A 12,037-nucleotide genomic window follows, 5' to 3' on the forward strand; every position below is an offset into this window, starting at 1 on the left:
TATAAAAATATTGGGGGGGGGGGTCTTTACAATATTTAACCTAAATGTATAACCTGTGTGGGAAAGATCACAATCTTTCAACACACACTTTCAACAACGGTGTTGGCAAAAAAGGAGTGAAGGAAATTCAAGGAATACTGCTAAACTCTGATACACAAATCATGGTGGAGTTGCTGGTAAACTGGATGAAATGCCATCTATGGCGTCTACAAGACTGAAGGGGGTTTTATGAGGGAGTTGGATCTATAGACTGCTGTTGTCTGTTAGAAAAGTTTACCGACAAGCCAAAGAGAAGACACTGAGAAAGCAGGTATTTTCTCTCTCTCTTTTTTTTTTTTGCAATCCTTTTATCATGGCAGCTGGGGCTGTAAAGCTTCTGCAGAAGCACATTATCACCCAGGAGCACCTACACCATTTCAAATCATACACTCAAATGAAGAATTAAAATTAACATTCCAGGTGGTGCCACCAGCCTACACTCCTAAGCTGGTGAAATAAGGTATGCTGGAGCTGAGAGAGTCAGACAACTGCCACAGCTGCTTACAAAGGTTATCTGCTTCAGCAGTGGAGGCCCCACTCCCATGTAGTGGTATTTCATTTTACAGTCCAATGCTGTGCATTTAAGCATCATCTCACCTCAGCTCCTTGTAACAGAGGTGCACATCCCACTCCTGCCATCAAGCCAGTCTTCTGTGCCATGTTCTTCACTTGGACGACCGTGACCTGCTCCCACCATGTTCTTCACTTGGACAAGAGTAACCTGCTCCCACCGCCACGTCCCTGTCCTTTCTACAAAGCGAGCTGAGTAGGCAGAGCCTTATCTTTCCACTCTAATCACGTCCAAGCTGTAGCAGATGCCAGAGTTGATAATCTCTGGTAGCTTAGGTCGTACTCAAGACTTTAGTCTTCCACATCAACTGTGCTGGCGGAAGCAGTACTGTATGATATTATACAATAAACATTGTCTTCTGCAACTGTGGTATTTTTTTTTTTTGTTGGAAAGTCTAGAAGAAATGGAGGGAGGTAGACTTCAGATGGGTGAAAACACTATCATCCACAAACCAGGTTACTGGTAGACAACTTATTGTCTAAGGAAGTAAGGGTAGATAGGGGAACAAGATAGGTACGCCAACTCGCTTCAAGCTTCCTCATGGCAACAGAATTATAGGTGGAGACAGTAAGTAGGAAATCGTGAAAGCGAAGGGGGGAGAGGTAAGGGGAAATTAATATTTTAGGCTATCTGGAAATGGCTATATACTTAAGGCAGAAGATGCTGGTGGAATCCCTGGAAATGGTGATAGGATAATTTCAGAGGTTTTGATATTAATCCAGTTTGGAAAGCAACAAGCACAGACACTGATGTACTCACAAAGAAATAATGTGTTCACTAACTACATATAGTCCTTTAGATGTATGACCCCCTTTTAAGAACTGCCTCAGGTTGTGGTTGGAATATCTAAGGGGGGAGCAAGTAAAAAAAGGCAGAGAAGACTGAAGCATGTACCTTAATACTGGAATCAAAAAGGCCCTGATGAAACTATCCTGAAAGGCATTCCAACACTAGCTTTATGTCTGCAAGACAGGGACTAAAGTATTTTTCTTGTACCAAAAAGAAAACCTTTTACATTCGGTTAAGTATGATGTTCTAAGTACTTGGTTTTCTTGCCTCTATCAGGATAGATAGCAATTCGAGAGTAGTTTGCATAATTTGGGTTAAAAAAATAATCCTCCAAGGAAGCCTTCCAAGATGGCTGCACACTGATCAAACAGCTTGATTTCATCTCTCTGTGTGAAAAAAAACTGAATGATAATGCCCAGAAAAACTCTGCTAGTTTTAGTAAATTCAGTAACTGAATACAACTAAGTACACTTCCTGGATGCCAACAAAGAAGAAACTTAAAAAGCTTGAAAGAAAATCAACCAGAAAAGGTGAAGAGAAAACGCTGACGGGGAAGAATCTTGCAGCTCTTCAGCAAAAAGCAGTTCAAGCTCCTGCTCTGGGACAAGAGACTGCTTCAAGTAATTTAGAGGAAAGGATAAATCAAATGTCCTCAGAGCTGTAACACTGAAGTACATCAACACAAATAAAAGGCTGGAAAATGGCAGAAGCTTTAAACAGCTATTCAGATGAAGTGATAAGATGGCAAAAATCAGAGACTGAAATGAAAAAAAATCAAGACCTATTTAAAAAATGGCAGATATAGAGGATAAAAGCACGCAGGAAAATCCTGAGATTTTCTGCTGTACCAAGGAGCAAACTGGAAGGAATAGACTATTCATTTCATGAAAAAACACAAATAAGCAACTGGACTGGTATTCTACAGTGGGATTCAACTGAAAGGGCAAAACCATGTACATGCTCCAAACCTGGCCATGAGAAAGTGGCCAAAGATCTGTAATACTAAAAATGCATTCCTACCAGCAGAGTATTACTGACTGTACAGCAGGCAGAAGAGAAGCAAATTTATCCCAGCAATCAAGGAAAGTCAAGAGGCAGGAGTGAGATTCAAGCTGCTGTACACAGCTGCCTTCAGAATATTTTTTCCTGGAGGATCAAAGTAATTTTTTATGTAGAACAGACTACAGAGGAAATGCAAGTGTTTCCCCAACAAAAGTGAGCCACGAAACAGGAGACTGTGCTTCGCATACTTTTGAAAATGCAGTTTAGAGAGAGACTGTCAGTGAAACTTTTTCTAGTTTTCCAAAGGAAAATGCTTGAGAGTAAGGAAAAAGCACAGGAGCCGACTAGAACTGGAAGCATCTTGGACTTAACGCAGTCTAGGGTTGGGAAAATGGGGATAAACAGGAAGACAATCAGCAACATTGAAATTCGTGAATAAATGTGAGACTATAAATCAATCACATTTGTAAAATATGGCTTTACAAGAAAAAGTGGAAAGACTGGACTTTTGTTGAATCTGTTAAACTTGTCAGTGACTGAAAATCATATGCCCCACTTCATGTCATAAATGTTTAGATGGACACTGAAGGGAAGCAATTAAAAAAGGGGAAAAAAAGAAAAGCTAAGCAAAACGATTTTTGCTCTTAATATTTGTATGTCTTTGGCTTAGAGAGGCAAGGCTGTGAAAATAGTGTACAGGGCTCTGCATTTTTCCTAAAGCAAGTAAGGCTGCATATTTTTTGTATCCAGCCTGCACTCCAGGAAAACTAGGTCCTGAGTTGGCTGCAGAGAGGACTTGTTACTGTTGACCATGAACCCCAAAACTGTGACTGGAGGGTGAGGGTGAACTGAAGGTGCTGCAGAAGAATGTGTGGCAAGGTAGACCAGATCAAAAAAAGGAAAGAGAAACAAAAATAAACTGAATAAAACCAAAGCCGCCCATGGTGCAAGAACAAGACTGACATGAAAAAAGTTAAGCTGTTTTTACTTCCACAAAAACTTTTAGTCTGATACTATGACCAAAGTTCTTCAGACAAGAACAAGAAGAATAAACAAACATTTCATTTAAAATATGCCTTTGAGAATCACATTATTCACTTCCCTATTACAGGAAAGTGATGCACAATTACATCATAAATCCCCATCCAATGCCTCCATTCATAAACACCACTCAATTAATCAGCAAGTTACTGAATGTACAAGAACATAACTATGCAACGTGTGGGTTTAGCTAAGACACAGCAATGAGCTCATTGTAAAGACAGTGTTTAATAAGTCTCAAAAACTGATCTATCATACGCTCCTAACAAAACGGGCTAACAATCAATAAATACCCAACATTTTATCTCTTCTTATCCACAGTCATGTTTGTCTTGGTCAGAAGGGAGGGCATTGGTATTTGAATGAGGTTTGAAGGTTTATCAGAAGAGAAGACAAATGCTGCAAAGGGGTCTCCTACAGGGTTTTTAAACAAGAACTTAAGATAATCAGGAACCGCATAAAATCTGTCTTGCCTTTTGAAGGCAGGATGTTGCAAATCTGGGGCAGTTGAAGTGGACTGAAAAGCATCTCAGTAAGCCTCAATACCAGGAGGAACTAGGGAAGGGACTGGAATGCCAATTTCCAAGAAGTTACATTACCTTCTGGACTGCTGTGATCTGCCTAGACACCTACTCAACCTGCTTCATCATACTTAAAATGGTCTTTCCAAAAGAAATCTCCACAGGAGAGTCAGGTGAACTGGAGCCCTCATCATCAGAAGGGAACTTGACCAGGAGAGCTGATATGAGAGTAGTAGTTCAGGGAATAGTCAGAATCAGAAACCTCATCTTCAGAGAAAGATGAACTACAGCAATTTCGAGGAGTGGGGAGAGGGAGATTTGAAGAAAAAGGAGGAGGCTTCCGGGCCCAAATGGCCTTGAACAAACCCTGAGAAAAATCCATCTGTTCCTTCTCCCTAGGGGGAGAAGAAGTTAAATACTTAGTTTTTTGGAGTTTTTTTTATGTTAATATCTGTCTGAACAAAGAATGATGATTCAGATCCTTGAGGTCCCTCAATTAGTTTACCTGGGACAACTTCACTAATGAGTATCTCTGAGGGATGTTGCCCTTTCCCTGTGGATTCCTCAGTTGTAAGGCCCTCTGATGCCACATAAGCCACCATTGAGGGACTCAGTAGATGGCATCTGTGGTGGAGTCGGACAAACCTCAAGTTCTGAAACCTCAGTGGGTACTTTGGAAGTGGAAAAAAAAAAATCAATCTCCAGCCTATTCCTTTTAGGCTTTTTCATAAGGGGTGGAAGTATGTCAGGGGAAGCAGAATCTATCATCTTGGAGTGGGCCAAGTACTTCAAATGTTTGGTCTCCAAAAAAGCGTTGTCATGACAAATGGGACTGCAAGATCTTAGGCACAAAGACCACCAAAATGGAATAGGTCTTGTCTTCATGTTGGACTTCTCGGCAAAAAAAGATGCAGGGTATCCAAGTCTTTGTCTGGGATTTGCCTACTACACTTGCACATACCTCTCACAGCTGACATCCAATACTGACATGGCAAGACAGTTTTAAATAAGGTAAAGGAAGGTTCCCCAAAAGGGCGCACATCTGAAAACTGGAAGCAATGGTACCCCCTGGCCAAAAGACAAACAGCGCAATGGATATGCAACCTGCATTCATGCTAGCAGCAAGATAACCTGAGGAATTACGCTCATACATCTCCCTATAATATCCCTATGCTTGCCAGCTGCAGTCACATGACAGTTGTATGATCCTGAGAAGGCTGTGGTACCCCACGCGGATGTCAGCAGTTACAATCCTCTGGTTAAGAATACTGCAACAATGACTTCAGTCAGGACCCCCCCCCCCCTTAGCATCCATTTGTTGGGGTCCAGAAGGTCCCTAATCAAAAAATCTGATAAGTTGTTGTTCTGACCTGGGATTTAAAGTGTCAAGTGTAATTCTTGTACTAACAGCCAAATCGTTATTGCTAAACTGCACAGGGTGTAGGAATGAGTTCTGCCTTGTTTATGTACCACATAAATGTGGTGTTGCCAGTCCAAATGTGCAGTGATTTGGGGACAGGATGCTTTGAAAGACTTTTATTGCTAGAAACATTGCCAGCAACTCCTCCTGGTTTATGTGAAGTTTTCTTTGCTCCAGGGTCCAGATACCTTACACCTTCATAGTTCCCAAGTGAGCTCCTCAGGCTGCCTTTGCGCTGTCTGATAAAAGAGATGTTTGCCCCTGGATTCAGTTTGATGATGCCTTTTCACCAAAGAAGCTCCGTTTTCAAGCAGGGTTAAAAAGGCACCATGGTTTCCAATGGATGTACGTGTTGTTCCCAAGTGTTTTTCAGAAACCACTGGAGTTTCCGCATGTGTAGTAAGGGGAATGACGCCATGTATCCAAAGGAACTTCTTTGGTAGCAAGGTAGGTAGATAAGTTTGTCAAAGGGCACGTTGTTTTGGGGTGAGAAGGCCTTTTTATGTACAGAAGCCATCAATAAGCCCAGAAAGAGAACTGTTGTCCGAGACTGAAATTGGAACTTGCAGATACTGAGTGATATCTACATTCTGAAAGCAATCCATGGGAAGTTTTAAGGCTGTCTGAAGTTTCAGGATGGATTTTCCCTAGACGAAGCAATCATCCAGGTAGGGGTAAATCTGTATTCCTAGCATTATGCAGTGGGGTATAACCAGATCTAGACATTTGGTGAAAAAAAATGGGTGCAGTGGATAAACCACATGGTAAAGCACAGAACTGGTAGTGCAAACCTGCTGCTACAAACCAAAGGTAGCTCCTGTGCTACTCGAACATGAAGATTGCTATCCTTCAGATCTGTTGTAACCATGTAGGCTCCTGCTCCTGAAAAGATCATGGGTAGCATCTTTGAAGAGTCAGCAATTTGAATTTGGGAATATTTAGGAACTTGTTTAACTTTGAGTCTTAGATTGGTTGTTAAATGCCTTAATTTGTAGGACTAGTAAGATCCTGAAGTAGAACCCTGTTAACCCCACAGGAGGGACTGGTTGACTGGATACTTGTTGCAAGACTTCTTGCAATATTGGGGAGGGGCTTCTTGGTCTTTTGGTGGCTTTGTCATCCTTGAAAAGGGGAATGGATTTTACATGAACTGAAAGTAGTAGTCCCTTTTCTACATTTAGGATGAGTTTCCACTGCTGTAGTAAGTCTTACTGCTAGGACATGGAAGGGTGCGATTTTGAGAAGGCAGAGAGGAGGTGGGAGCTATGCATAGTCACAGCTGTTTTTGGGAGGGGAGAGGGGTGGGGGGATAACAGAGTCTTTGGATCCCCCAGCTCAAGGGCATTGCTCAGGTTGCCATTTTCTGGACTGTCTTGGTCTCTTTCACTGGGGAGGCCTCCCCTTATTGTGCCTTGCAGGCAGCAGTCAAGGCTTAGATGGGTAATTTCTAGGTGTGGAAGACAACTAAGATTCTTTCACAGTTTTTTACTTGCTTGCTGTTTTTACCCACTTCTTCAAAAACTTCCTCTACAGGGTGCCCAAAAAGGACTTTGTTATCCAGTGGGGCATCAAGCAGTTTAGCCTCTACTCGGTCGGAAAGTGGATGGGTCTTCAGTCAGGCGTGTCTGCAAATAACTGATCCAGTAGCAGCTACCCTGCATGAAGCATTTAAAGCACCGTAACCACATTATAGCCCCTATTAATAAATCCATATTTTAATTATTGTAGCTGTTGCCTAAAATTATCAGTTTTGGTGTTTAATCTACTTATTCTTGCAAATTGTCCTTTAGTAATACCATTAAAAACATGTGGAGCATGCATACTATTGAAATGTATTCTTATGTGTAGGTTTCCTAAAAACTGTTGTATGTATTATCAGTCCCATCTTACAGAATAGTAACATCAAGAAAACTGCCACTAATTTCTGAACAAGTCACAATAAAATGTAAGAAAACAGTACTACTGTTTAAATAGTTTAAACAAGAATCTAATGCATTCTGGCCACCGTTTTAATAATTTGGGGTTATCTTACACTTGTGTATAAATGTGTTAAAGACAACATCATGGCAGCATTTCTGGGGCTAAAACTTTAACACTTGTTTGACAGAAGAAACAATGGTTTGTAAAATTTTCAGTACTAAAAATAGTCAAAAGGAAAAATACTTTCTATGGTTGATCTGAACGGATGTGGAGAGCCCTAACCCTACACATAAGAAAGATTAAAGCCTTTAATCATTTAAAAATGTACTCATGAGTGGATGCAGTGAATGGTACAGGATTCATGCTCTATCTGGTTACAAAATCATGAAGGTCTATGACAACGCTACAAATTTACAATAAACAGGGTACAAAAGTACAGTTATTTTTGCACTTACAATGTGAACAGATATGAAGTCAGACACAAGCAGCAAACTATACAAGGAATAAAATGCTCAATGTGCCTGTAAATTATAAGACAGTTAGATGAAACTCTTTTTAAACCTCAAGCAAATTTATTCGGATAACACATGTGAACATTTACAAAGAAGGTATGACATTAATTGTGGATGTAGAGTGATAAGCCATGACATGACTTATAGGGTGTAAACTACCAGCACCAGGTTGTCCTTAGTGTGGTACTTACTAAAGTTAATAGTTACATTTGAAAGAAAAACTTTAGAGAACTGAAAACTGTTCAAGCTGAACTCAACTTATATATAACCCTCAACAGCTACTAACTACGGTCTAAAACTATGTTATTCAGCTACATTTGTTATTTATTTGCAAACAAAAATCAAACAGGTTCAAATTAAGCAGTAACAGAGCAGCTGCACACATTCTCCAAATTATTGTTCTAATAAGCAGACGTAGTCATGCAAACTGTTAGCTTACATAGAATATCCAGTGTGTATGGAATTCGAACAGGAGTTTTCAAAGTCGGATGCTGTATTATGCATGTAATCTGTCTCCCCCGGGCAAATCTTGTTGGAATGACTTTATATTGGCTAAGAATGGTTGCTGTTTCATTGGGGAACAAAGAAGATCGCACATCTGTTCTGCCAAGATTTCCTTCCCAAGAAATTTCAGCAACAGGTTTCCCATAAGCTGCTGTGCATTCTGCTGCCACTGTCTCATTCCCACCATCCACCAGAGGATCCGATCCTTTTGTCAGAGAAATTGTGGGTTCCACTAAGAATAAAACAGAAAACAATGTTATCAGACTAAGTCCCCAGCAGTTTCTCACAATGATTAATCAGACTGGCAGTGCAGCTGAACATTAAGGTTATAAACTTCTATTAAGTGCCATACTTTTGCCTTACGTTCGAGTTACTCAGCCTCTGATTCCAGGCTGAAAGACTTTGGGGAAGTAGCTTGGAATAGGCAGTGCTTGACAGAGCCATGGGGGTCTATTACGCAAATAGAGTGCAATTATGGAAACAAGCTATCCACTTGAGACCTTTTGCTGCGCACACACATTACAAAAGCTATAAATTTTCATTTTTAAAAATGGGATGGGGAAAGGGAGATTGATGTACCTCCTGTAGTATATAGTCTTGTGGGTGCCAGATTACATCGACTGAAGATACTAGTGTACATGGCTGACATTTTTACAATAAAGAATGCAAAGACTAAAAAAATCAAACCTACTCATTTTTATCAAAGTGGAAACATTTTTTGCTTCACCCCTTACTATGAAAACTTTTACTAATTGTTTCATAAATAACCAGATCTAGCAATGATCATCATAAATACTAGGTTCAACCCTTAGGTTCTTGCTGTTAAGATTCTGGCCCATCATTATATTACAAGCTTACTTTTGGAGTCTCAAATTAAGTGAAGCTTGCACAAGTACATTTCATGTTCTCCTGCTTAAACACATTCAAGTTACAGGAGAGCTGGCAGCCTGTGCTGGCACTCATAGTACAAGGTAGAGAAATTAATCCTGATTATGACACTGGCCTGTTACAGGATGCACACATATATACATGCATGCATAGCGTGCGCACACACTCATCTTGGAGAACTGGCCAGTTCACCTACCGTATATCTTTGGGATGTGGGTGGAAACTAGAGCACTCCAAATAAGCCCTCCTGGACACACAGCAGGACATGCAGACTCAAAAAAGGACTCTAGCCTTGTAGATGCCAGATTCACCCTTTCAACTTTAGTAAAAACTTTGTACAAATTTAAGTGAATTTGAAATAGAGTTTCTGACTTGCTACAACTGTGAGCAACAATGAACAGCGCTCACAAAACAATCTCATTACACTGTCCTACTACACAGACTGAGTTCTCATGCAAATGAGATGGCAGAGAAAGTTTGTATGTGCAATGTGGGAGCAGACATTAGATGCATCTGTCTCTTCTGCAAAGCAGCAACACAGCATTGTTAAAACGACTGAATTAAAAAGCAGTGCCTATTGTTTCAATGTAAAGCCCAATTTCAACTTTGTCAAAGTATGCATGGATTCCCTCAAAATACCAAACTGAGACTTCCTTGCAAAAAAAGTCAGTACTATGGCATCCAATAGGAGAATCAGAACAAGAAAAAAGTACTTAAGGGAACAGGCTTTCCCACATGATCTTATAAACAAATCTGATAAAGACTTAATCTTACTGAATACAGAAAGTCACAGCCCATGATTATGTGATATATCAAGAAACAAAGATTAAACTGGTTAAAACATTAGCATCTCCTTTTGCATGTTTGTTTACTGAATGCAAATTGAAGGCTTCAATTCTCAAGGATAACACAGTTATCTCGTAAAAGTGAAATATTTTTCTTCTAATTTTACCTAACATTATTTCAACTCACCAGAGGAAAACAAAGAAGCAACACTTCCAGGGGTCAGAAGCATCAGAATGCCACAGTTCCCATCTCGAGTTGTAGAACAATGTGGAGAGTCAGCTCTCAAACTACAATCAATGCTGGTGCAATACATTCACTATTTATTACCTCATACAACTACCTCTATGGAAAAATCTGCAAAACATTTCTATCTTAAGATAGCATGCCTTTCTCTATAGCTTTTTACATTACTACCCAGAATGGATAATCACGACTGAAAAAAAGCGAGAGCTTTCTAATACTGGAAATTCACACCATCTTAAAAACTACACCTTTCATATGAATTAAATTATGTAATTACTAAGCAACAGAACTTCATGCCTTCAACAGTTTTTAGGAATGTAGTCTGTTATCGTGAAATTCAGGGCAATCTAAGTTAGAGAACAGTGAGTAGTCACTCCGGTAAACCTAGGGCCACGTAAAGGTTAAACTTAAGCATCAACAGTCAAATAACTTTTTTAAACTTTGGGAAATATTGAGACAGGATCAATGAGTATGCTATTTATTAATTAGTAATCAGTTTGCAAGCCAAGCTAGCAGACTAACTGATGGAAAACTGTCACTGCAACACTGTTTAGATACCTGTATTCAACAGGAAACCTGCCCTGGTCTGCAAGTCATCCCATGCTCTAGTGACTTATGGATGGAAGTTCCAAGCAGTCCAAAGTGGCGATCCTTCTGGTTCTTTACACTGCTGGAGTTTAACAGCCATTATATGGAGCTTGTTTTGGTCTACCTCGCCTAATACAGTAGGTAATTTCAAAGAAAGGTAAATTTCTCTCATTAAATTTCTAAGTAAAACACAGACTTGCATTCATTCCACCGCTATGCTAAAACAAATTTACGATCACTCAGTCTTGATATGTTCATGGTTACACCTTGTGTCTCATGTATATTTCAAACTTGGCACTAACATACAGAGATATTAATTGCAAGGTATAATATTTAAAATAAAAAATATAAATGTTTGGATTGCTCAGAACTTTAATTGATCCCTTATGCTACGGCAGAAGATCCATATTACAAAAATGTGCTGACACTATCAGTTTGTGTTATATTTTACACCACCACAAATATGCCTCTTGACACCGACATGCCAAGCAGGACAGCAATAAATAACTTTAAGAGCTCTGAATATTTCAGATAACTGGAGACATGCAAAAAAAGTATCTAAATTTGACTGCATTGCCAACATTTGCAGTTCATTCGGCTACTTAGAAGTATAAGTAAATCTTATGGTATTGCTCTAAACAAAACACCAGATTAAGAGCTAAAATCACTAACATTTTTTTTTTATTGCATACTAAAAGTCACTACACCACAGGTACCAGCATGATTCTATCAGTCCATGTGGGAATTACTGACCTGACACATTCTTCCTTGGACTCTATATAGAGATAAACATTGTTGATCTCTCTGAATAAGTGTCTCAGGCAGGTATGTGCCTTACATTGAGCAGCATTCTAACCACCAAAGATGATGCTACAGTATGAACAAATGACGACTGACTTTAATAATTGACTTGGCTTCTGGTGTCTTTCCAAGGGGATTCAGTATTCGTCAGCATGGGAGGACATGGTTAAACCATGCTGCTTTGCAAAAGATGGTCTGCACCGGACTATCCTAGGCTTTCGAATATTGGTGAAAACATTATCCATTCTCTTAGAGCCTTTTTAGGCATTGCTAAATTGACAAACCTACTACAAAGCAAATAAAACCCAAAGAAACCTAAAGCTCACTGCTAGGAGCCTAAACAAGAAACTCCACACCCTACAAGCTTTCTTAACTCTGGAAAATACAGACATCTTCAGTTACTGAGATGTGG

General features: G+C 39.8%; 1 protein-coding gene across 1 annotated transcript in view; it reads right to left on the reverse strand.

The window, feature by feature from the left end:
- The window catches only part of LOC122802294 (nectin-3-like), a 1,108,442-nt gene that overhangs the window by 197,681 nt on the left and 898,724 nt on the right, over window positions 1–12,037 (reverse strand). Inside the window, exon 3 of the mRNA XM_044071942.1 lies at window positions 8,255–8,551. Within this exon, the coding sequence (XP_043927877.1) occupies window positions 8,255–8,551 (297 nt within the window). The remainder of the gene's footprint in view (window positions 1–8,254; window positions 8,552–12,037) is intronic.

Source organism: Protopterus annectens, chromosome 5.part0 (genome assembly GCF_019279795.1).
Source record: "Protopterus annectens isolate FY-2018-M chromosome 5.part0, PAN1.0, whole genome shotgun sequence".
Lineage (NCBI taxonomy): Eukaryota > Metazoa > Chordata > Ceratodontiformes > Protopteridae > Protopterus > Protopterus annectens.